Source organism: Corapipo altera, unplaced genomic scaffold (genome assembly GCF_003945725.1).
Source record: "Corapipo altera isolate COAL_440 unplaced genomic scaffold, ASM394572v1 0, whole genome shotgun sequence".
In the NCBI taxonomy this organism is placed as follows: domain Eukaryota; kingdom Metazoa; phylum Chordata; class Aves; order Passeriformes; family Pipridae; genus Corapipo; species Corapipo altera.
The window spans coordinates 85,219,982-85,246,812 of NW_020884872.1; the positions used below are offsets into that span (position 1 = coordinate 85,219,982).

General features: G+C 36.6%; 1 protein-coding gene across 9 annotated transcripts in view; it reads right to left on the reverse strand.

Annotated features, from left to right (window-relative positions):
- Positions 1-26,831, reverse strand: part of PICALM (phosphatidylinositol binding clathrin assembly protein) — a 67,280-nt gene that overhangs the window by 13,616 nt on the left and 26,833 nt on the right. For 5 of the 9 annotated variants that reach the window (XR_003530784.1, XM_027662780.1, XM_027662602.1 and 2 more), the window contains exons 3-18: positions 25,085-25,160; positions 23,765-23,867; positions 21,493-21,586; positions 20,893-21,004; positions 19,504-19,610; positions 18,251-18,292; positions 17,462-17,547; positions 16,017-16,140; positions 15,530-15,666; positions 13,095-13,195; positions 8,150-8,299; positions 6,191-6,271; positions 3,528-3,635; positions 2,493-2,624; positions 2,373-2,403; positions 1,443-1,542 (exon numbers count right to left, since the gene is read on the reverse strand). Coding sequence is in view for 8 of the 9 variants with exons in the window: in XM_027662780.1 (XP_027518581.1) it covers positions 1,443-1,542; positions 2,373-2,403; positions 2,493-2,624; positions 3,528-3,635; positions 6,191-6,271; positions 8,150-8,299; positions 13,095-13,195; positions 15,530-15,666; positions 16,017-16,140; positions 17,462-17,547; positions 18,251-18,292; positions 19,504-19,610; positions 20,893-21,004; positions 21,493-21,586; positions 23,765-23,867; positions 25,085-25,160 (1,584 nt within the window). In the remaining variant the exon portion in view is untranslated. The remainder of the gene's footprint in view (positions 1-1,442; positions 1,543-2,372; positions 2,404-2,492; positions 2,625-3,527; positions 3,636-6,190; positions 6,272-8,149; positions 8,300-13,094; positions 13,196-15,529; positions 15,667-16,016; positions 16,141-17,461; positions 17,548-18,250; positions 18,293-19,503; positions 19,611-20,892; positions 21,005-21,492; positions 21,587-23,764; positions 23,868-25,084; positions 25,161-26,831) is intronic. The other 4 variants (XM_027663036.1, XM_027662952.1, XM_027663118.1 and 1 more) reach the window with 2 other exon arrangements.

The window sequence follows — 26,831 nt, forward strand, 5'->3', positions numbered from 1 at the left end:
AAAGCTGTTTTTTTCCCCTTACGTTACTTCTGTTTCTAGGTTTTTATGTTTAGAACAGTTTCACAGGAAGAGAAGTGTCTCAACAGTATCTCTAAATAATAAAAGCTGTTCAATGTAATGACTTATCACAAGAAGATGTATATACAAGACGAGTTATTAAACAGATTCAAGCACACAGGTAAACTCAAACCACCAGTCATTAAGGCAGGTGAGCAGTTACAGTTTCTTCAATATCTACACACCCTCCAGTAAGATCCACAAACATCTGTCCCTATATAAAGGCAGTGAGTTGATAGGGGACACCTGGTAGGGAAGAGGTGGTGCATGCAGGGAGATAAGTTCTCCCTTTCCAAATCCACAACACTGCAGCATTACTACAGTGAGGATTCAACCTCCAGCTAGAGAGTCAGATGCAATAAATCCTTGAGGGCCGCTTGCTACCTGTTCTGTCCATGTTCTTCAGGACACTGGTTGAAAAGGTGAGTAGGATTCACATGCAAAAATGTTCTGTGAGCATTGTGAAAACTACTTCTGTAAAGTCCTGATTACATAATTAAGAGCCCTTGTACTACATGCCACTTCAAAGTCCTTGCCAATACTACCTGCTACAATAGACATGAAGTTGATCAGCAAAACTGCCAAGGATTAAAAACAGCTGCACACACCAGGGCAGGAAAGCAGTAGTTATGTACATTAAGAAAGCTATAGCCCACATGACTGCACAGACAGCTCTGCAAGTATCAATGGGGTCAGTTCTCACCCCTAGAGCAGGCTCAGTTGCAATGTATACATATAGAATGTATCAGTGCACCTGAAGGGTGTACTTTCACACTTCCACTTTTCTAGACAGAGAAGTATCCACTCACTCCCTGGAATTCACAGTTTTATGTCAAACTCATAGAATGGTTTGAGTTGGAAAGGACCTTGAAGAAAACCTAGTTCCAATGTCCCCGCCATGGGTAGGGACACCTTCCACTGGATCGGGCTGCTCAAAGCCCCATCCAACCTGGTCTTGAACACTTCCAGGGATGGGGCAGCCACAGCTTCTCTGAGCAACCTGTGCCAGTGCCTCACCAGCCTCACAGTAAAGAATTTCTTTCCAATACCTAATCCTAAACCCACCCTCTGTCAGTTTACAGCCATTCCCCCTTGTCCTGTCACTTGAGAAGTCCACTGAGCGAAACCCAAAGGCTGCTACCTCGCCATGAGAGAGGCTGCTCAAACACAAGCTAAACCTGCATGTCTCATCACAAACTATTTACTAGTATAACACAACCAAGAAAAACAAACCCAAGCACTATACATCTCTAACTGACCACTTCTTCAGTTTTCTATTACCTTTTTACTGCAACTATAGATCACTTTCAAATTCATCCATTATACATAATCCTGCATATCTAAGTTGCAGGCAACTCACTAACTTAAAATGAGTATTTGCTTACCAACGTTGGAGCGTTCCACGCAGTTGTAGGTGCAATCTTGGGTTGCCAGTTGGAACCACCTGTTAGTTTCTTTTCACCTGGCTGAGTCCAGTTTACATCACTTCAAATAAATTTTTTTAAGAATTGTTAGAAAACATTGGACTTTCTTACAAAACTTCCTCAGGTAAACACCATTTCCACTTGAGAATGAGACTTCTTTTATTAGCAAAGTTCATTTAGCAAAAGAGTTGATAAAAAGTCTCATGATGACACATTTTGGCTTGGAAAAGCAAGACAAGATGTTCAGCATGAGCCTCCTCAGCTGTATTTAATCTTAGTTGAGTTCCCCAGAATATGTAAGTTAGTGTATTGGACTTCCTTTGGGACAAGATAGTTTAGTTAGGAGCAACTGCACATTAGATTTCTGAATTATTCTAGAGTTGACACAGATGGTCCCAATAAGCCTGAAATTTGCTAATCCCATTTCTCAACTTTGCTGCTAGAGCAGATATTCACTACTCTTGAACACACACACCTTGCTTCAAAATTCACTTGTCTAAAGGTCAATCTCAAGACAGAGGTTGTCGTTTCACAATCTTTAATACAGCTCTGCACACTCTCGGATCACACAAAGTATTTAAGGTGCACCGTGATTACCTATAACAACTACAAAGAAACATTTTGATGAACTCACTTCTTCAATATAAATAATGTCTGAAAGGAATCGCAGACAGGACACCTTGCCTGCTGCTACCACTGTCACTACCACTCAATCTACAGCCACCTTCCAACAGCTCTCAACAATTCATTTTCCCTTGGATGAGAAGTACAACCCCAAAAATGCTCTGAAGGTTAACATTATGTTGTTATGCATTGGTTTCAACACATACATTTATAACAATCTACTATCATGAAAATCACAATGCTCAACTTCCGATTAAGCATACTCACTTTTTAGTAGTTCCATTTCCAATGCCCAAATCTGTCACAAAGGAACAAAAGAGACTAGTGAAATTCTATTGGTTTAAAAGAATTAAATAAGTATTCACATGTTAGTGGTTCCATACTTACTGCCTACAAGATTGGCTAAAGATGAATCCAGATCATCTGACACTAATTTATTAGGCGGTACTTTGGCAACTGGAAGACTCTGGTTTTGAGAGGCCACTGTTGGTTTTAGGAGACCACCTAGTTCATCAAAGCCTTGGAATGAGAAACGTAAGTGATTTGAATCACAGGCCTTCCACAACTGTCATCACATTTGATTAAATAGACAGCAAGGTCAATACAATGGCAAAAATACAAAATTTAACCTAGTGATGCTACTCTATACAAGAAGGACAAAACTTATTATGCCTCTTTATAAAGGCGATATTTACTATGGAAATGAGATTTCACTTCAGTGATTTAACCTATGTGATATCAACTTTACATGCAATGGATTGCCAGTGACCATAAAACAATCAAAATGTAAACCAAAGAAAGAAGAAAAATATCCAAAATAGTTCAATCTTGCTTACAAAAACATGTATGTATCTGCTTTTAGCAAATCACTGGTTTATAAAAAAAAAAAAATCCAATGTTAAGAGTCTAATATCAAAAGACCAGAAAATATTTACTTTCCAGATGCTGTAAAGAACAGAAAGAGCCTGATGACTGCAATCCAAATTGACTGTGTATGTTATGATAACTGACCATTTTCTGAACTAATCTTAATGTCAAAGGAATAGGCAAAGAAGTGCCAAAAAACATTTTGCACAGATACATAAAATGAAGACGCCACTTCACCTCTTCCAACCACACTCTACAGACTTAATTTCAGCTAACAGCACATAAAAATGAAGGCTGTTCACTGTGTGAAGTTTTAATGCACAAAATATTTAAGTGAAGGAAATCAGCGTAAACATTTCAGCAGGGTGCATGTAGAAATAGTATGTAAGGAAAAATTACTTGATTAATGCTGTTATTGACCTTTTAAAGTCAGCTTTCTTTTCTTCAGTTGAAACTCTGTCCCAGTAGTATTAGTAAATACAGATTAAGAGATTTATACCTCAAGAACAAATTAAGTTAAAGGACATGTGTCATCTATTTTAGCAAGTCTCTTACCACCAGAATCTGGGACAACATTAGAAGATTTGTTTCCAAACACAGACTCAAAGTCAACATTAAGGCCAGCTGATGGCTGTGGTTGAGCAACAGGAGATGGAGTGAACCCTGTTGGGGAAAAAAAAGAAAGAAGTTGAATGGATTTTTACAGCATTTCCCACAAATCCCCCTTTATGCAAGACAAGACAAATAAATACGTAAATTATTTCAGTACTGCAGAAAGACTAGGAATACCTCAAAGGTTCAGATTACACCCTGACACTGAGCAATTTATTTGGTCTTTATCTGAAGTTACTCTTTCAAAGAGAGGTTTTGTCTCAAACTGGACAGAGAGGCCATAGTAGACACACCCCTGCAACTGCTGAATCTCTGACTGTTGGTATCTTCCTTATTCTTTTACCATATACTTACAACAAAATTACAGAGGAAATAATCACCATGCTTCTCCAGGAAAAGAAGCTGGCTAGGTGCAGAATCTGTTTCAAGATTACCTGCCAGAAGATTATTCCCTCCATGTTTTACATTAGTGCACCACTTCTCTTAGATACAACTGGAGTAAGATTCAAACTGTCCCAAGGTACCTGACTAGCAATGCCTTCGATTAGACACTCTTTATAATACTAATCATTTTCATAGGGTTTACTTAGATATTTTTGAATACATGTTCTGCAGTTGACCACGTTTTTCAGGCAAGTTTCTAGAAATTTTTGCAAGATAAGGGGAGTTACAGCAAAGTTGCAACTCCTATTTCTGTCTAAACTTACTCCACTTGTCTCATATATATCTGTAAAGTAGTGTTCTACAAAAACACAATTTTTTCAACACTGAAAATTTATCGCAGTACGAAGCATAGTGTATGATGTTCAGCACCATTAAGTTGATAGTTTAGTAATACAGAGGGGAATACTGATTTGTTTCTAAAATTTTTCAATGTTATATATGATCACACACAAGCACATGCATGTACATCACCTTGATATTCAGGCATGACAGAAGTAATTATTACTTTATATGAAAAGCATAAAAAAAAACGCAATGCCATCTTGAAAACTAGCTCTTCTGGTTTCTAACAAAAACAGGATCACACAGAGAAATAAAAGAATCACAAATACTTCAGCAGTTGAACACTGCAGTGGATAGAGATAACTGACAGAGAATACTTTCATTTAGTCTGCTGTGACAGCACTTCATTTCAATCTTACTGTTTTCCCAAAATAAGTCAAATTTCACCTAAAAAATTAGTAACTGCAGAATGCTACCCTTGAGCAGTAATTTCACAGAAAAAAAAAATATGGATTACGCGTTCCTTTCTATTTGTCTTAAAGGAACATAACAATCCTAACTGAAAAGCATCCATCACTAAGAATTTTGACAACATAGTTTTCATTAAAAACAAATCAGAGTAAAACAGCATACAACAAAACATAGGAAGCAGTAATGTGGGAAAAGATCATGAGTAAACAATCAACTAACCAAAATGAGTATCTTTATGACACGTACACCATCAAGTTGTGACAAGCCATTTCAGAGACTCTGAACTGCAGACAGGAATTCTTTTGATGGGATGTCCTGCAACTCTTAAAACCGTGCCTGTACTAATAGAAAACTTGACTTAAAATAGCTCATATTTTGCTTTAGCAAACAGCCTTAACTGAACCACGCTGAGTTTTTTTATGAAGCTAACAAGATGAGACCAGCTCCAAGACAAAACAATACACAGAACTCCTCTGAATCAGTCTCTGGAAAAGATCAAATCCTACTTCTGGTATTAGCCACCAGCCCAGGGCATTCTCTTTAACATGGATGTTTTGAAAGGTGTAAAGGTCAGTATTTTTAATGTAGTTCCTTCACGAGAATAAACAGGCAAGACTTGACAGAAACTAATCATCCTGCTTTTGGGATATGGAACAGATTCATTTGTAGTATTTAACCTTTGGTTAAATGACTCAAGCTGATTTCTATTCAAAGACACTAAACTAAAATGGGGCTTTTAAGAACTAACCCTTCTACAAATCATTTACTGAAGGTATTCCTAAGCCTTGCATTTCAGCAGTGTTAAGGCATCCTATTCACCTGGTTTAGACAGATTATCACCTGTCATAGCCCACAGCCTGTCTAGTAACTGCCAGGACAGTGATCCCGAACCAGCATCATTATGGGGGTACTACACAGACATTACACAGCTGCACAAATAATTTTTAAATTTTATTTATTAATTTAATGCAGCAGATGCCTCTTTTTCCTGTTCTGTTGTAAAGCTTATTTCTAGTTTAGTGCACTGTTTAAGAGTAATATACCAACAAAACTGCCATAAGCAGCACGAACATCCCAGTCCCTTTACCTTAAAAGCAATGAGGTAGAGCAAGATGACAAGATACTTATAAACATGCATGTCTTTTGTGTGGTATGTAGCAACAGGTAAACTACAAGAGAACCTGAAATGGGGAGATACTCATTTCATGTTGAGACTAAATAAGCCTTAGTTTAGCACAAACTAAAAAAAAAATACATACCATTTGTGACCACACACCTGGCACAAGCACAGGAAATAACAGTTGGAGCCACTACAACAATGCACTTCTGTAGCCAATAACCTACTAGTTCTAGGCACACAACACATTCAAACTTCTGTGTCTGTGGTAAGGCTGGATCCCATTACCTACCTCCAAATAGACCAGCTACAGAAGAAGGCTCATTGCGGAAATGAGAAGCGCTAGGGTAAGCTTGAGGACCACAAAAAGAATCTGATAAGGCGTATCACACAAGAGAGAGAAAGCCATGAAAGGAGAAGAGGGAGAGTTACAGAAAGAGAACCAAGATATACGGTTTAGCTGCTATTCAGAACTTGAATTTCAGGTAAGTCTATAAATCCACATAACAGTCTAATAACATAGAACCAATGGAATGAAATCAATACACAGACATACAGTAAGAAACAAGTTTACACACTCTATAACACAAAAGGGGAAAGCACGGTTTCGAAGTAACAGCTATATTAAGACGAAAACTTTCTTTTTCCCAACCAAATGCCATGTTTTACACCCTTGAAAGAAATGAGCGTAAAAGCTTCAAGGCATTTTTCTTATACCTGAAGTATAAGGATACAGCCCAATAGTGGATTCATATTTGGTTGCCACAAAAGGATTTAGTTGAGTAAACGGATTGTAATGATCTAAAGAACCAGAAAGAGTTATTTTAAATCCACATTCACATTATTGTAGCACCTTGACTGTGCTACAGCTAAAACTGCATTTACATTTCACATATCAATTTGTCAGGAGGCCACAATTTGGTTCTAGATATATCCTTAGAGTATGAGACACTGGAAGGGGATGCAATGTATCAATGCCATCCATTTCCAGTGACTTCAGGGCTGTCATGTGATAAATACTACTCAGATCAGCAAACACCACAAAAACCCACCGGGCTCCTTGTTCACAGCCCTGCACTGCAACTCTTTGTATGACTGCAGAACAAATTATACAGAGGAAACTCATCTGACTAAATAACCATCCTACTAAGGAAAAACCAGCTGTATTTCAAATAATCACTCTACATTCATGTGAACCATACAAATTTTACTGGAAGCATGGAAAACTACAAGCACAGGGCAGATTGTTACACAGTAGTACTAACTTAAAGTATTTGTACACTGCTGCTTCAGCCAACTAATCCTCCCTGGGAACTCTGGAGACAAGTTCACAGTAAGAGTTCCTCAGCTTCATCTTACTTGCTTTCTCTTTCCACTAAAGGCAGACAAACTAGGAAACTAGTCAGCAGATGTGACAAGGTAGAGGTGGTATGAATATCTCTAAAGACATTCCTTGGTTTTATCTCTTTTAACAAGTATAAAAGGTATAAAAAAACCCTCTCTGTTGTAAGATTCTGGATTTTTCTTTTTATCAATTCTAGTGGGGTTCAACCAGCATAAAGACAGCCTGTGGTGTACAACTGTCTTTAAACCTAGCTTTGCTTATCAGAACTGACATGTAATTAATTGATTGTTAGTCTATGAAAGCTAACTGAACTTTTCATATTGAAAAGTAATCAAATTACTATACAGCTGCACCAACAGAAACATTAGAAGGATTTCTAAAGAGACAGCCATGCTGAGCCACCTCCAAATTAAGATGTCAACAGTTTTTAATAGGTGAGTTATTAGTTTATTGCCTTGTAGGTAAACAGTCTGAGTAGATCATGCACCAAAATGTGCAGTGCTCTATCAGCTTTGTTAATGACTCGAGAAAAACATCCACTACGAAAAAAACCCTTTTTTAAAAAAGAACATTTCAACGTGAGGAAGAAAGCAGCAGCATTTTCTTTCCATTCGCAGACATATGTAGTATTTTAAATTAAAATTCCCCAAGTATAAGAGACAGTGTAAAACCAAGCAACTGCTTTAACTATAACTGAGTTTCTTTACATTGGGGTAGAATCCCATCTAGGAAGCCAAGTAAGGATTATAACACCATTTTCATGGTACAGCTACTAAATCAAATTCTAACATAGCACAAAAGCAGCCCCAAATGACCAGCGACCAGGTTTTAGCTTCTGAAAGGCCCCAAAACCATACTAAAATAATGTTAAATATTTTAGGAAATTAGTTTAAAATGGTACTTTACCAACAAACATTTCATGTGTGGGTGTCCTACTGGTGAAAGTAGATACATCAGAAGACACAGACAGATGAGCAGCATCGTTAGTTTTTGTAAGGAAAGGATTTAGGTTTGGAATGGCATCATCAACACTATCAACAGTAGCAGTAAAAGGATCTGTTCAATTCCAGAGAGCAAGAGAAAGAAGAAAAGGGAGATGGATTTAGTTACATGCTGCTTCCTACGTACAAAAGAGCAGAGTTAAGAAGAGTCCAGGAGGTATAGTTTTCTCCTGACACCTCTAAACTCAGGATGATCTAGCTAATTGTTGAATTTTCAAATTATCCAGAATTACCTATTCTCTACTCAAGAAAAATACTACAGATATCAGCCACAGATTTCCTTTTTTTTTTAATTAATAACACCTTGGTCTTATAAACTGCTTCTTCCTGAGTGTGTTTTATACTGAAAATAAGTATGAGACTTGCAACAACAAAGTCTCTAGAGCAGAGACTGTCTGTCAGCACAACAGAATCCCAGGTGCTAAGTGAGGATTCGATGCAATACCATCCTCAGGACAGCTTTAAAAATCCCAACAAAAACAACTGAGCTGTACTTTTCCTTCTTCAAATTATGCTTATGGATTTTTCTGTTACTGAGCATCATGAAGTTTTCATGAGCTATATACCAAGGTAGCACACAGGACATAAGCAATTCCTTCAGTACCTGGGACATCTGGAGCTACAAACTTGTTGTGGATATGCCATTACCTGCAAGCAAGAAAAATCCTGTTCTGCTTTGAGGGACAAGAGCCAGACAGCTGTGACGAGGAAAATGTTCCTTACTAAAAAACTGTCAGACCTCACTGCAATGAAGGAAACATGGATCTATACGAACAACTTCCCAAGGCATATAGGAGAGTTTCAAGGCTTCCTGACAACTGCCAAGCTAAAATACTCCTTTACTTCAGGATCCAAGAGATAAACAGGATAGGAAAGGCAGCTACGATAATTGTTGACAGAAGGAGCTGTGGTTTAGCTGCCTGGTTTCAAAGTCCATGAATCCTTGATGGAAAACTCAAGAACACGCTAGGTGAGATCAGCAAGGGTCACATCGAAGCCCTATTTGTTTTATCACAGTGCCTAGATCTGCAACTTACTCTTCTATGCAAAGTCACTACAGAGAAATGTCTGAATAATAATTAGAGGAGAGATTTCTTAAGTACTTCAGTTCCTGGTCATTTCTTCTTTCTTTTTTAAAACCTGGTTAGATTATCAATTTATCCACAACTCTTGTAAATACTGCCATGCTGTGTGCTGCAGTTTCAAAGTGTAAGTTATTTTCTCTCCCTGAATCTGACCTGATTCTTAGCTATAAATCCCACAGACTCTGATAACATGTTCAGTAGTATGCAAATTCTAAAGGAAACAAAATTTAAAAGCTATAACTGCATTGTTCTTTCCAGGTTCAGTGCACGCTTTGATTTTCTGCAAGCTTAAGGCCTCTTATTAGGTACGACCTGACTTCTCTCCCAGACTGCTTGGCTTCGTTGCAAGAACGGGTGAAGTACTTTAGAAGACCTTTTCCTAAATCATTCAGTCAGCAAAATGACAGTGTCCAACACTAAATAAAGGATAAGCAGAACAAGCTAATTTAGAATTTGTAATATATAACAACAATACAAAACCCTGTGTTGTCTTATGAATGTTTAATATAGTGGACATGCCAATCAGCCAGTCACTTGAAACTAAGTCCCAGCTTTCAGGTACTCCTTAAAACTGTTGTCTGCTTTGAATGCTACTCTAAAAGCTGTAGAATAAATAGATCTGACAATAATCCTTTGGTCAGCTCCTCCTTGCTTTTTCTGTTGCTGCTTCACATTCTTCTGATTCTATTGGTTCTCCTTGTAATTGGAAAAAAATTCAAACAGTCAAAACATTCACTTCCACACTGATACATTTGTTTTGCTTCAAGTTTCGGTACAAATTCACAGCTGGCAAATATACCGCACACAGCTGGAACAGTCTCCAAGTAATCCCATTAAACAGCCCAGATAAAACAATATGGAGGAAGCTAAGAAAGACAAAAAGTTTTTAAATCATATTTTTCAAAATCTACTGCCTACTGAAATTATTTTACACATGCACTCATCAGGAAAACTCCTGCATACTACTTTCTGTTCCCAAATCCTAAGGTTGTATATGGAGTTTCCTGTGTTTTGACTAGTAAGACAATATAATGCATCTTTAGACAATCAAGATCTCCTCAGGAATGTAATCAGCTCTCAGACTCTTCGCTTGTCTGTCTCATTCTAATTCTAGCCAGTGTGTTCAGTCTTGTCTGAGTCTCAGAACTTGCCAATGCTAGTGACAAAGGTAACCGAAAATTAACTGGGTTTGGGTAATTTATATTCTTGCATATTCAGGTTTTAAAATTTGCTGTCAGTCTTGACAGCAACACCCCAATGTTTCTAAAGCCCAATTTCATCCTTGAATACACAGGCATCTGTTTGAGTTGATAGAATCACTCTGCACCTACATGGTATCATTAGGCATTAATGATTCAGGTGCATTTAAAAGAGTAATTTGAATTTTGCAAACTTCTACCTTTAAGTTATCCCACTAGATTTTACCTGAAAGGATAGCGACAAAGGTTTTTCAGCAGAATCTCTTACAGCTTGAAAAAGGTAAACTGAGAACATACAACCACAGAACCCATTCCCCAGGAGTTTAACCTCGTTAGTTTTAACATTTTGAGAAGCACAAGACTAAAGGCAGCAACCCAAATAAAACGCTTCTGTAACAATTTACTGGTTTATTACATACCTAAGAGCTGCTGCACAAAATTTTTTACAGTAACTGATTTTAGCTGATTGTAGTCGATTTGATACTCTTCTCAAAGTCACCATATACACCAAATACAAACATCATCATGTCAGAAAATTACCTAAGGGAGGGTTGCTGTGCAGTGGTTAGAGCACAGGACTGGAAATAGTTCAGGTTCCATTCTTGGCTCTGCCACTGACTTGCCGTATGACTTCAGACAAGTCAGTTAATTGCTCAGATTTCCCCATCTGTAAAATGTGGAAAGCACTTCTTATCTACCTCACCTGTGTGAAGTGAGTGTTCATGTCTGTAAAGCTGAACAGTTGGGGTTTTTTTGATGAAAGGTAACACAAAAAATGGTGATCCCAGAATTTTAGCCTAAAATTTTAGCAGACAATCCAAAACCTTCACAGTTAATTAAGTCTTAAAAATATTTAGAAATGTGTCAATAGTAAGCAAACATATCAATGACTATTAGTGAAGACTCATACCACGAGTAACAAAACATTGAACACAGACTTTCAGGCTAAATTTTCAGGTTAATAAAGAAATGTGATGTGACCTTCAAGAGGAAGATAATTTCCCCCTTTACCTGTCACCCACGAAACAAATAGGACCAGCTGAAACAGAAGATATTTTGCAGAAAGCAATCAAGATGAGCCAAAACATTTTTCTCCATTTCTAAACCATAAGCCTATTAAGAGCTGAAATTTTTATGCCTAATTCCATACACTCTTCACTGCATCTTTCTCAGAAGATGCTCTGCTCAGCAAAACTAAAGGACAAGTAAGCTACTTTTATTCATTTTAGAAGCTATCACATACATTAGTATTGCCTCTGTCACTCAAAATTGTTTGTTATTTCTACACAAACAAATGTGAGAGGGTACACAAAAAACGCAAAGTACACAGCAGAAAGTAAATAGGAAAGCAGAATACATACACCACTTATTATGAAGATATATTAGATAACTGGAAAGATGTTAAGAAGAGCCGCAGCTCATAAAAAGAAACAGGGAAGTAAAAATTTAGAACAAGGTTGTTCTGGTGCCTACAAAACTTCCTGAAGCAGCAACTCCTAATGTTTTGCATCATAAAAGAAAGCATTTTTGCAAGCATCTAATAAAAAAAAAGTCTGAAAATAGCCACATAGTTCAGGAGTTTACTATTTCTTTAAGTGTCATTTACATAGAAAAGTAAAAAAAACCAACCAAACAAAACAAAAACCCACAACAAAAACACAACCATCTGTTACAAGATTTTTAATTGTCTACCAGTATAACCAACAATGCAAGCAGGCAATATGTTACTGTATCTGAATTACTCTGGAACACTGCAAAGTAGCCAAGAACTTTGAGTGAATATTTAAATGCTCTAGCACTCAAACTTATCTTGAAGTAACTTTCATGACTTTCTAGAATGCTCTTGTTTGGTTCACTGGTTTGATGGTTTGCCTGTATCAATGGGATCATCTCACATCACATTCAATCCATCCTAGCAACTCAGCAGAACAATAATTTGGATGTTCTGAAGTAAACTTCAGAGGGAAGAGTATAAATTTTGTCTCTGCATTTAAGAGATCCAACCACAGCTTTTTGCTAATTTGCTGTTGCAGTTAAATGAAATATAGCAGAGAATTTGTAAAGAGAAGTCTTATTATTATTTCAGTAACTAACTCTGGCAGTTATCACAACTGTCTCCTATCAGGCCTCATTCAAGTTCTGCTTTATCATCACCAGCAAATTTGATTAAACATTAGACAAAATTTAGAATATTTATTAAAAAAATTCTGATGCAGCACAGGCTACCTGGCAGACATCTTCACAGAACCGGCTTCTCACAGCCAAGTTTTTCCAGCTTGCCATGTGACTCTTGAAGACTGCAGTTATGAGGCTGACAGAGTTGGTCAACAATAAAAGTAACTTTGCTAATAAGAACTCTCATATCAAAATTATTTAGAATCACCACATGCTGCTGCATTATTTCAATCTATACTCAGATTTTATTTTTCTGCTTCCTTCACCCAATTAAAGCTTGTCTTTGTTAAGATGTCTCTCTTTAAGAAAGAAATAGCCCCCACACTAAGGGAAACATTTACAGGAACACAGCCACAGCACTTAGAACCTTAATCCAGCTCAGAATTCTTACCTCCCCAGGTACTTCCTACTTGTGGAGCAGCAGATATGGGATGTACAGACGGATGAAAAGTTGGCTGCAAATCAAGCAGATCATTTGGCAGCTTTGAAGTGCTACAAAGATAAATTAATACAACTGTTTGAACTACATCACAGTTTTCAATATAGGCAAATGGTAGTGACTGTCAACAGTAATGAAAGCTTTGTTACAAAATGGTTATTACAGAATGGGCAGAACTAAGCCAAAATTATAAGGGCTGGTGAACTCCATATTTTCAGTTCTGTAAAAAAGTGTTAATTTAGCAAGATGAGTTGTATGTTATGCCAAGTGACTTTTGTCAAAGCTGTCTAAGACAGAAAGACTGGTAGTCTCCTCATCTTTCACACAGTCCAACTCCAGGGCTAGAGCAAGTTATGTTCAGCAGTCTTCAGCAACTTTTAAAATCACCTCATGAAAGCCCTACAATATGACGAAAACAGACTGACAAAATGAACTATAATGGGCTGTGCCATCAAAATGCTACATCTAAATCCACAAGTCACATCTCTCCCCTATCAACCATTACTAAGAAACTGCCTTGCATTTGTGAACTATTAAAGAACTTTGGGGAAAGCAAAATAAAGCAAGCCTTGAAACACTTGATCAAACCTCAGGCACGTGAATGAAAACTCATTTAAATGCACATTTTAGATCATTCAAAACCAAATTGAAACCTCAGAACATCACATGGAAATGTAGAGTGAAGGCTTATATACAACTGCTGCAAGAATTTAAAGAATCTTACAGGAACAGTAAAATTTATCCACTTGCAGAGAGTTCATTTCATACTTTAAATAAATCTTGCAGTACTGTGTTCTCCCAGAACTTTTAGTACACAAAATGAACCAAAATTTGCACATATAGCTACTCCTATGGACACAAGCTGTATCACTATGACATCCAAGCATCTCTGAAAATGAGACTGGCACAAGAGCTTAAGGGCTAGTAGCAATGTCCTAGATCTCTGTATATTTTCTTGCTGACCCCATCACTTGAATAATTCACAGTTTTTAGTGTTCCATTCCAACAGTGATTGCAATCATATTTTGCCACCACAGCTCCTATTAAAAAGCAGCACGGTCTAGCACTGCCCTGTAATGTGAGCAGCTGAACCAAGAAAATTTTCAAGGTAAACCTTGTTTAAGGTAATGATAGGGATTAAGAGACACATTGCATTTAATAGCAAGGAACTGAACTTCTGACCCAGCATATCCCCTTCATGATAGCTCCTGCTGTAAAATCTGTTCTTTGCTCACAGCAGTCATATTGCCAGCAACTGAATTTAAACATGAAGAAACACTAACATTTGGTTTCTTCAGAAGAAAATGCTCTTGTCTTTACTACATAGCATTTCTGTCTGTCTGAAGAAGCTTCATCAGATGTTTCTTTTTCAGACCTCTTAAGAAGCAAGATCAGATATTCAAGTTCATATACTCATTACAAATTTTCTGGCCTCTAAAAAGCAATTTAAAAGAAAATCTTTCTTACAAGGAAGTCTTACAGTTACTAACACTGATAGATTCTCTAGCTCCTTATATGTGATTCAGCTATTTTCCACATACTTCATGTCAAGTAATTTCCTACAATAGCTTTCTAATGGAAAAAGCAAGCTGTCAAAGTGCTGACTACTTTAAAGGAGGAACAGATTCTTATGTGAGCTCTAATAAAACAACTAAGCAATCCTTTAGGTTTAGGATCACATTTACGGCAAAAATGTGCCTTCAGAGAACCAATTCCTTCTATACTGATAAAAGCAGTGTACTTTCTGCTGCTGCTAAATTTGATAGGTAATTTACAGAATTAAGATCACACACTTGCTCACATCAACAGCTCCTGCTAGTCAAAGATCAGGACTAGCGTGCAGTGAGTACTCCTGCACTGTCCTAGCAGGCAGAGATATTCCAGATGCAATGCAAGACTGCAAAACCTACCTCTCATTTCAAACCCTGTTTCAGGTTCCCCTTTCTCTGAAAATCTACCAAGAATATTTGTTGCCACTCTACTTTTCAAGATCTAGAAATGCACTTTCTTTATGACTTCTCAAATGGAATTTTTATTTGACTTCTCAAATTTACTTGCCAGGTTCTCTGAGGACAAAGCATGTTCTTCACATGGACAAATGTGTGTTTTACAGTTCCAACTGTCTGCCCTACTGACTAAAAACAGCTACAAGAGTTGTCAGCATTGGTTCATACCAGAAACCATTCTGCAAACAGATGACAAAAACACACTTCCTATGTTATTTATGGCAATAGATTATTTTCCCATCAGCTGTACCCAAAACATCATTTCCTATAACATCACTAATGTACTCTACACCCAACCAATCCTCTGCAATATACACTGCATCAGATACTTAGAGGAGACTCTCGCTTGCAGTGCATCTCACAGTGAAGCATTCAGCATACCTGTTTGAGGAGCTAGGGGTAGAAAAAATATCAATGGCTGGTGTAGTCATTATGCTTCCTGCTGCAGTCGACACAGGAGAAGCTGCAGTTGTTAAAGAGGTATGAGGTTTCTTTGCAAGTTCCTTTAGACGTTGCTCCTGTTGGGAAAGTGAGCTGGCATAAGAAATCCAGAAACAATATTTGTGTATATGACACTGGAGGTAAATAAAGCAGAACTAAAGAATTGTTCTTATTTATTCTACAGACTAGTATCAACCACTTATAATTACAAGAATCAGTGCTTCCACAAATCCTTCAGAAACTATTTTAACAAACTCTCCACAACTTGTATCATCTAGGTACTCACGGCTCTACTTCCAGCACTTTGCCAGAAGTACACATTCAGTGTTAATCACTCTGGTTTTCCCTTTGCTCCTGTAAGAATCCCAATAAGCTATCAACAAGAATGCAGGAAAAGCATTTGCAATTAAAAAGTCTGTATGCCTACCTTTAAAGCTTTTAGGCGAGCCTGTTCCTCCTCTAACGCAGCTTGTTTTTCCCTTTCATCAACTTTTGTGAGGGACAGGCCAGTACTTGCAAGGGAAGAGACTGCATTGGAAAGGGTGGTAGCCCTAAAGTAATTGGACAGGAGAAAAGCTAGCTGTTAACAGATGACATGTGATTGGAGCTTCTAAAGAACACCTTGCTTGTATCCACCCAGTCTCCTTCAGAACTTTTTATAACACTGGTTATATCTTACACTGTGCAAGACAAAGTGGTAAGTTTAAATAAGATACACCACTAAAAATGCAAGATGCCCAGAAAGCATGCTATCTACTCTTGCACACTGGTTTGTGGATTTTTCCCCTTAAATGTTTCCTCTCCAAACTGTATCACAAAATTCATGTTTGATTTGCTCTTTTCCTGTTTGCCTAAGATGGCATTATTTGTAGACATACAGGACTCTCCGATAATCCGGGCTCCAATTCAAATCGTTGTTAATTTAACAGGTTTAGCTAACAAACTATCAATGCTACTAGTATATCCCAAAGGAAGTTTGCAATTTATCATCATTTTTAAGAGTATGCAAAAAGATTTAAAACAAATTCTTAACTTTTAGAAGAGTAATCTTACCAAAGAAAGCAAATATTCTAAAAAGAAGGTAACAAAATAATGCCCTAATATTGTCACTACCATAAAGAACTTATAAAATATTACTGCCTTATTTTTCAAACATATAATAAAGAAATGCTACTTAATTTCGATGTCACAGAATATTCTGAGTTGGAAAGGACCTGCAAGGATCATCAGGTCCAACTCTTGAACGAATGGCCCAGATCAAACCTGCAACCTTGGCATTATTAGCACCATGTTCTAACCGAGTTCTCATTTAAACAATGAAGTTTGTTGTGTAGAGGACTTCTCCAGATTGCATGTTGTATTTTAGAAAGTACTCAAAATCATTTAACGCCTTTTACCTTATACATTATGGCTTTAACTCCCAATTACTTTAAAATCCACTCTTAATTTAAGGACTACTGGAAGCATTTCCTTGGTTTTGACAAAAAAGGGATTAAAGTTGAGATATAAGTCTAAGGACATTTATTTATTTATGTTGCATACCTTACAGAAGTCTAATTATTAACAAAATGAATATTTGCAGGTAGTACATGAAAGAAATTTCATTTCTCTTCAGAAGTTCAGGATTAAATGTCAAAAGTATAAGTAGGGATGCTAGAGCAAGTCCTTGCAGCTCCTTAGATTCTAGTTCTGTTAACCTGGAAGAAGCTGTTCTAAGTATTCAGCAAAAACTATGACGAATTGCCATTCCATAATTGCTCATATTTTTTGTCTTTAACAAAGCCTACTTAAACCTTAGTTTATAACGAAATTGAAAATAACTGATTTAACATTCAATTTGACAATTGTTCAGAAGGACAAGGACATAAGCACCTGCTTGCAGCTGTGGAATCTTTAATTTTCTTCCCCTCTAGAGAAGCTAAATGCTGTTCCAAAGCATCAAGAAGGCTACTCGGTGCCTGCAAAGATAGATGTTAGGGAACAGATTTGAAGAAATCAGTAATTAAAATACTTCCAGAGAATGGAACTGTGTGGCAACAGGTACAACAGCTCAGAATACTTATACCCCATCTTGGCACTCTGTACCTATTTAATTATTTAAAGTATCAGGTGATGTACTCTCCTCACTACATCACTCCATCATAATGATTCATCAGTAAGGACTGAAATATGTCAAGAGATGTTAAAATTAACAGCTAGGAAACAGCAAGCAAACAATCAGAAGCAGACAGTATTTCAAGAGACACTGAGAAGGATATTACATGGAAAGTCATTTTTATGTGCAAGCTCTGCAGGCCTTCATATTAATTTCGACAGGCATATAGTTAAGAGCAAGGCTGCTAAAAACCACAGCTTCATAATATCATATAAAATTTTCATTATGTGAACTCACAGATATAAATTGCATCTTGAAGCATGATAGAAATAAGGTTGCCTTAAAATCCAATTAGAGAATGACAGAAATGATATATAATATTTTACAACAGGATCACTGAATATGAAAGTCAGGCTCTGACAGCTTGGATTTAACCACAAATTTAGAAATAACTTGGTGACAATGTATACAAGAAAGCCTAAGTGAATGCCATAATGCCAAATTTTTCTGATTCTGCAACCCCAAAACCAGACATGCACTGGCAAACACATAATAAGTTTACCTACCTGTGAGAGATCTGGTATGTCTCCTCTGTCAATTCCAACTTGCTGTAATAAAACAAACGACCTTTAGAACTTTTTTGCTTTTGTTGAAGGCCGAGATGCTCAGAAAGTAAACAACATTTAGATGAAGTAATGCAAAAAGCACAAACCTGTTTAATATATATTTTAAATTTCCACAATCTGAACTCTGTAATGGTTGGTTATAATAAATTCTTGTTAAATGTATACATATTTGAAGCAGGTATGTACAAAGATATTTTAACAGATAGAACCTTAGAAACAAGAAAGTAAGAATCTTGTGTTTCAGAACTTTAAGGCTGGAGAAGTTTGCCTATCTCACAATTTATGTGTTAAATTCTCAGACCTACTGATACAAAGGGTATATTTGCTATAACAAAGCACCTTTGAAGTTTTGGAAAGAAACTCTTTTCTAATGTGCAGATCAAATTTAGGATGTTTTGCAGCAGGACACACACTGTTACAATAGAAAGATTAATACTCTCAACTTCAGTTGATAATGTTATCAGCTGAACACTATTTCTGATAGAGATACTCTGTCAGGACACACAGCAAGTCAAGCTTTAAGGCTTATATTTTTGGTAAGAGAGATATAAATACAAAGGAAATAAAGAACATGGGCACATATCAATTGAGGAATTCCATAATACCAGAATATCAATTCAGCAATGTTCAGAAATAAGAATGCAACAGACTAAACACATTTTTTTGAAAAAACCACCACAAACTAAACATTTTGCAAAGTAACTTGCTTCTTCCTTTGTGAACACACCTGCAACCAAGAAATCTAAGAAAGAAATCACATGTTCATCTACTTGTCTACAATTCATCTACAGTTTCTTATTTGTAACACTTATTTCATCTAAAACTTATGGTAGAATTGTGGGTTTCAAACTAGAATACAGCCAGAATCATAGAGAGCAGATCACCATGAAGTTACTTTGTTTGCTTAAAGCAAAGCTATTCTTCAAAGAAAGTTCACAAATATTATCAACCAAAGAAATTTTAAAAGGCACATTAATACACCCTCCTTAAGCAACAGATAAACCAGTAAGTACTCCACAGTCAGGTTTTTCAATACAGTCCTCAAATGAACTAATCACCAGCATAGGGATTGACAAGATGACCCTTGATGTAAGGGCAATTAGGCAGGAAGGAAGAAGCATCTGCTTCATAATAAAATAAGCCCTTCATAAGCTGTTTCAAATACAGGGCAAAGTTGACTGACTGAAGCTTACCTCTGCAACTTTAAGGAACTCTGAGATCCGTGTCATTCTAGTGAGGAACTTCTTATATATATCAAGGCCTTCTTTGCACTGGTTCTTTTTCATATCAAAGTATTTTTCTAGAAACAGTAAGAATACTTGCATTAAATAATTAATCAAGATTCTGCAAAAGCCTGCAGATCTGTTATTATGACAACTGCAGAAGTCAGTATGCTTAACTTGCACCAAATGACAAAAGCTCTGTCGTATGTAAGCTAATGATTCCATGCATGCAATTACACCTTACCTTGCAGGTACTAGATCTCACAAAAGCATAACCACCCTGAAGAGGACAATCAAGTTTAAGAATAGGTCACCCAAAGAAAAGTAAATTCATCTTCTTGGGAAGAAGAAAAAAAGAAAAAGGCAGTTTTACAATCTGGCAGTCAAATATCTACTCTATTCCAGCAGCCAGATATCAGGCAAGATTTTGATCTTCTCTGACACACTGATGCCTCTTGTTATGGTCTGGTGCAGTGAGGTACAACTGATTACAAAACACCAGTGCTGAGAGCAAGAGGGTCCCACCCCACTTTTGAAAAGCCCTTTCAAGACCTGTTTCTATATTAAACTTCACTCAAAACATGAGTGAAAGCAACTGTTTCTAGAAGAAAAGAAGCTGACAGGGGTTTCAGACTGGAAGGCTGACTTAGTCTGGATTTGACCTTTCATTTTGGAAGCACTGGGTAATGACAGCAATCAGGTAGCTTGATCCAATCACAGACTACAACCAAATCAAGCAAGTCAACAGATTGCTTTCAACTTAATTATTTTCTAAATTTAGGCTCCCCTTCATCTCCAGTATGTGCAAGTGAAAGGGACGGAACTCTGAATTTATAATTCCCCTTAAAACATAAGATATGCTCTAGGAACATAAGAGAACCAATCATTAAAACTTAGCAACATGGAAGTTTCAATAGCCAAGCAATCACAGATGATGTGACAGCAAATTTCTAACTGACCATAACTTATTCCACTCAAAGCAAAACACAACCCGATCTTGTTCTGCAAAAAAAACCCCCCATTAATATAGTGATTCAGGTTTGCCATGCAGTTCAATGAGACCAAAAAAAAAAAAATCTGAGAAAAACACACACAAAAAACCCCATGTCAAAGCAGTGAAAGACAAAAATTAAGTAAATAAAATCTTGAATGGGCTTTGCTTTCAGATTTTACCAATCCCTGTATACAAAGCAATGAAAAATGCAACTGGACAGATAAACATTGGAACTTAACAGCAAAATCTTGATGTTTTACAACAAAACTATTTCAATTTCTCAAGAAAGCAGATTTTTTCGAACATTTGCTGAGCTCCCTCCCCAAAGCTGAAGACCGTAGAAATAAACATTTAGTTATATTTACCCAAGAGGTTAATAATCCCTTCGTTATATGCCGCAAACAGTCTAATGGCATCTTTGAAGAGGAGCATGAAGGCAGCATTAATTACACCATTTGTAAGTTCATTGCTATTAACCTAGGAAGATCAGAAAAAAAGTTAATGTAACTGAACTGATCTCTTAATTGAAAACTTTTAGCTGAACTCCAGTTCCAATCATCCTGTTGGCTAGTAGTGGAAAGTAGCACCACAACATACCAACACAAGTTGTCACAGCACAGAATTAAATCATTTTGGCAGACATTTTTGTTAACCAGTGTTAATGTTAACTAATATAACTAGAAGACAGAAGGTAGAAATAATCAGCTTTTAAATGAACACGCAATTCTTACATAAGGTACACGATAAACACAGTAATTTAGCACAAAGCATTCTCTCCAGTGAGCACCGTATTTCTTTTTCCTGATTTCTTGGGGGAATCTCAATGAACAAAACTATTCCTGCTTTTTAAGCTGTGCAGGTAACATGGAACCAAGTTCAAGACTTTTAATCTTGATCTATTTTACAAGCTTGGGCAGTTTTCTAAGTCGAGTGTATGTTACAAATGTACATGCTGCTAAACTTACATTAAAGTCAAGAAGTGCATCCATTTGATTTTGTATAATTGGTACAGTTTTTAGGAGTTTTTCTGTGCTCATTGTTCTCATCACTCCATCAGCCCTGTTGTGAAAAAAACAAAAGAAAATTCTTCATGTTAATTTTGAATTCTTGTTAGTAAGAAACAACACAGAAAAAACATCAGGTCATCAGAGAAAACATTTAAGTCTTTGTCATTCAAAGCAGGCCTTTTGGTGTTTAGGAATGCTGTCTAGCCAATACAAGTGGCAGAAAGCCAACAACTTTTATTTGGTCAAAATATGAATAGAAGATGAATTTTTAATTAGAGGAAATGAAAGTGACAGTGGTCAGAAATATAGGAGAGATAAAATTCATTAGGTAACAAAATGCTCTGAAGGTCATTTCTGCAACAAATTTCTATCTACTTTTTCTCCAATCACCTGGTTATTCCTTTGTGTCAGTTTGGATGTTTTTCTTTTCAACTTAAAGCAGTAAGAAAGAATAAACAAATGTGGTACTATGTTTTTCAAGCTTTTTCAGAAAGATTCTAGAGACTACACAGAGTTCTCTTTTAACCGTTGACTACGAATATTTAGTGTTTATTAATTGGTCAGAGTGAATAGACTAAGATTGGACATGTATTTGAAAAAAACCCTCATCAAGTGAATACCAAACATATCCAAGAAAAGCAACAACTGAGGAAGAGATTAAATCACCTCAGTGACATGAAACAACTGCTTTCTGTAAGACAAATCAGACAGCCTTGCAGTTCATCAGCATGCACATGGCAAACCAAATGTTTCCTGCAAGTGTAAATCTCACAGAGCATCTGCAGAGAAAAGGCCATGGCTGTTCTCCAGGCTAGAAAGCAGTGAGGAGCACACTTCTTCCAGCTCTCTATTTGTGCTGTATACTTGATCCAAACAGCAAACAGCAACTGCAAGAAACTTAATGGGGCAGGACATGGGCACAAAGGTCCTGAGAAAAACTGAGTGGGGAAAAGGCAGATTGCTGCCACCAGTACAGCTATTCCTATTGGCTCATAGAATAACCTCCAGGTACACATTTTAGGCTAAACAATTCAACTCATTAGGCCTAAAACACCTGATAAAACGATTATGCATCTCTCTAGAGCAGCTGCAGCCAACTGGACACACACAGATCCTAAGTGTGGAAAACGCTGTTTTGTGTTGTTGGTGCTCCCAGCATCTCTAAGGGCAGAGAGAGCAAAGAGCCCAAGCATCCCCCTTTAACTTTACCATCACACTTCAAAATAAAATGGACTCTTACATGTTAGCAAGGAAGCATAAAGGATTTGGAGAGTATTCTGAGGCCCACTGCAAATTCCTTTGCAACATTAATGCAAGATATTATTAGACAGCCCACTACTACAGTTAATTCATTTAACAGTATTAAGTTCGGATTTTTGTGTGTTGAAAACTAAGCTTTTAGATTCAATATAAACTAACCTGTGCATGGATGATATAGGATGCCAAAATGTAAAACTAATATTATGTTTTTAAACCTGAAAAAGAGGTAACAAAGATGGAAAGACTTTCAACCGTGATTGGTATCTCCTCTCCAGTCTTCCCCATGAAGAGTTCAAGATTAATTCCACTGTTCTTATAACATGCAATTTACCCAGTTATTGGTGCTCTGCACTGTGCTGTTTTATATGTAAAAAGCTATCTAGTCTCAAACAACTTATTTCTTTCAAGGGAGTTCACTTTCCAGGGAAAATTTCAATTCTTGAAGTCAAACTCAGGATAGCATCTACTGCAACGTTCTAGCGAAAGTACAAATTGTACTACCTTCATAAAGGTGGTAAACTTCATACAGATATTTTGGGACAAAACCAGAGAAACACCAAGAAAGACTGCAAGGTGTTTCACCTTACCTGCCATTCAAATGTTCCAGAGCTAGAAGCACAAATAAACTGCACAGTCCTCTATATTACATACAAGGCAAAGCACGTGACACACTGTGAAAGACTTGCTCAAACTTCTGCTTTTTTTTTGATATAGACTTTGATACAAATCACTTCATTTCTTTATATTAAACTGTCAATATTTAAAATGAAAAATTACAACAACTGAAGTAAAATATTTTTGCAATATACATGATTGGGCTGTTGAGCCTCTGTGTGTTGTGAGAGATATCAACTGAGAAAAGGAGTCTTCTTTGCTTGTACTAAGCCTGAGCCAACATCAGTATTTTTCACTTGAATTACAGCATAAAAGACAAAACCTCAAGATAAACAAAACAGAACATCATCCTTACCCTCTTTTTACTTTTGTGAAGTCAAAAGCCACTTGTCTATAAGAAACTGCCTTTTCATTCAGATACCTGCTATACCGCCTGATAAACGTTGACATGTCATAACCTAAAAAACAAGTTTCAGAGGTTTATGACTTTATTACCTAATCAATTAATTTAGAGTAGTGTTCTTGTTCTTAAGTGAAAGATATTAACACAAGACAGCTCCATTAACTATGCAAAATCAGGCAAAAATATAATCTGATAAGAACCATGTACGTCATCATATTCACTATGTAAATCAAACAGACAATACCACTATGTAGAAGTTTACACTTCACTTCCTAAGGAAATTGCTTCCAAAAGTAAAACAAAGTAATTTTTATGCAAGTTCTCATACTACAATAGAAATTACTACCAAAAAATTTAAATGATGCATTCACAGTGATGTTCACATCAGCTCCACAACACATTCTCTCATTTGCAACTGAACAGAAGAAGAGGCATTGAAGGAAACATTAAGATATGACAGAAATTTTTCTGTGTTAAGACAGCAATGATAGGAAATATTTTGACAACTGTCAATCCAGCAATATAGACTAAGATATGTTCATAGCCTACACCGAAACCACGGAAGCTAAGACTCAATAAAATGACACAATTTAGTGCAGCCTTGGTTATCACTGAGAAGGTTTCTGTCCCTGGGCAACCACTTTGTCTTTTTCAGTACACTTGGGGCAAAGATTAGAAGTACATAAAACACAGTGGAGAAAGTAAGGAAGCACTTTAGGAGAAAAAACAGTGACCACTACATGTATGGTCAGAACTGCACTGGACTGCAGCATAACAGTTTGGAAGGGTATGCCAGCTGAAAAATCTGAACCAGAGAAAAGCTTATTTGCCCATCAAATTAGTCTCAAAGATGGATGGAATGGTCTTTAATCAATTTCCCAAAAAAAGTTAATTTCTATTTTTTTTAGACAAAGTTCTTGTCTCACTGATATGTTGCATCTGACATACATAAGGTGCATTTTTTAAATTTTAAGTTACTCATCAAAATATACCTCTTCGAATGAGGCAATCTGTTCAGAAATAAAACAAGTCGGATCTGTTTCTCTGAGGAAGTCAGAACCATTTAAGTGAGTCTTTTCTAAAAGCCACAAGAAGTTCCTCCAGCAGACATTATCTGCCATACCACTACAGCATTTTAAATTAAGAAATGCAGTCTGGGGCAAAACTGACAGAAAAGTTACCTCTTAAACAACATCATCTATTAGAGTAACCAAGATGAGTTTACTATCCCCCAGCACATTACTAACTTTTAATGAAAAAAAGATGCCTTACCTTGCAATCCACTTTTGTCTAGGAAATTGCTCAAATTAAACAATGTGTTTCTGGACGCCAGATACTGGATAAACCGCTAGATGAAAGAAAAGAAAAATTGAATGCTTTTACTATGTTGCCAAATGAGAAGAGGCTGAGGTAACAGTACTAGGAATTTTTTATCCAACTTATGAAATCAAGCCTTCATGCTTTAAGACTGATTTCAAATCTGGAAACTATTACAAAAACTCAGTTGAACTATCAAATTAAAGTAGTTCTTTTATACGTATAAATCTGTGAACAAATCAAAGTCACACAGATATTGCATGAAGGCCTTTGAACTGAAAGACTGTTTATTTTAAGCCAGATTATGGAACAGTAAACTTCTGAAAAAATCCCCCCAAATACAATTCTCATTTTACATGCTCACAGTTGTTTCACTGACTTCAATTTTATAACAGCTGATTTAATTTTATCAATTAGCAAAGTCATCTTTGCTCATCATACAATTGTAAGGGTACTTAGCTTAAACATGAAAATAACGTGATATAAATGTTAGTTTGCTTATAAATCAAATATCAAATAAACATAAGAATCCAAATAAAGCATTAACACAATATCATACTTAGTACTTGTGAATGACACTATATTTATCTTGTAAAGACACTGTCATCACATCTTAAATTAGTAGGAAAAATAATTTTGTCTTATAAATGATTGTATAGAGCTGCTACAAAAATAAACCAATTATTCACTTTGACAAAAGACAAAGATAGTTTTGATTAGTGTAACATGTAGTACTTCATTATTTTCACTAGCATACATAACTTACATAGAAAAAAGACTGGAGGAGGGTAAAGGCAATCAGCACCTAGCTATAAATGAATTAAGCAAAAGCTGGAGGACCAATTGCCTTATGGCTTTTCCCAAAGGGATTTACAGTTTCTCCATAAAGTTCTAGACATTTTCCTAATTTCAAGCACTGGAGCAGGCTGCCCTAGGAAGTGGAGGAGTCACCATCCCTGGAAGTATTTAAAAGACATGTGGGACTTCAGGACATGGTTTAGTGGTGGGCTTGGCAGTTCTGGGTTAACAGTTGGACTAGATGATCTTAAAGTCCTTTCCAACCTAAGTGGTGCTTTAACTATTCAATTTCCATGCTCACTGTTCAAAGTACTTTTTCTAGCTGTGAAAAGTTTCATCTTGAGCAGCAGTCTTACCCTCACTATGTCTGTACCACACTTGCCAAGCAAAATTTGTTTGGCAGTTCTATTCTTCAAATGCAAAGTATTTCAGATAGCAGTACTATGAAATACCTCTAGTTACTATGAACTGCACTGATATCAGTTTAAAATTCACATGACTTAAAGTGCAAAATGTACAGTGTGTTTTGGAAAGTGTCAATTATCCCCGTGCTAAAGTTTAAAGCTTCAAGTCAACAACAGAAGTTTGCCCTCTTGTGGCTTAGTTGGCTTCACAGAACAGATTTTCACCCAGACCAGCAATAACCTGTAAGAGAAACCAGTATATGTTTTAAAAACTTAACCTCCCACTGCAATCCAGCAAAATCGCCCAGAGGAAGCAGTTACACAACCTATAAAAACTCTGAATGCAACCTGAAAAGTTTTGGTGACTTTCTAAAGCTATCACGACAGTTCATATAGCTTACCTTATTCTGACTGTTTGAAGTAAAAAGGAATGTTTGCAAACACTTTCCAAGAAAGCCTTAGAAATACAGTTCTGGTTTTTTTAAATGCAGAAAATTCAA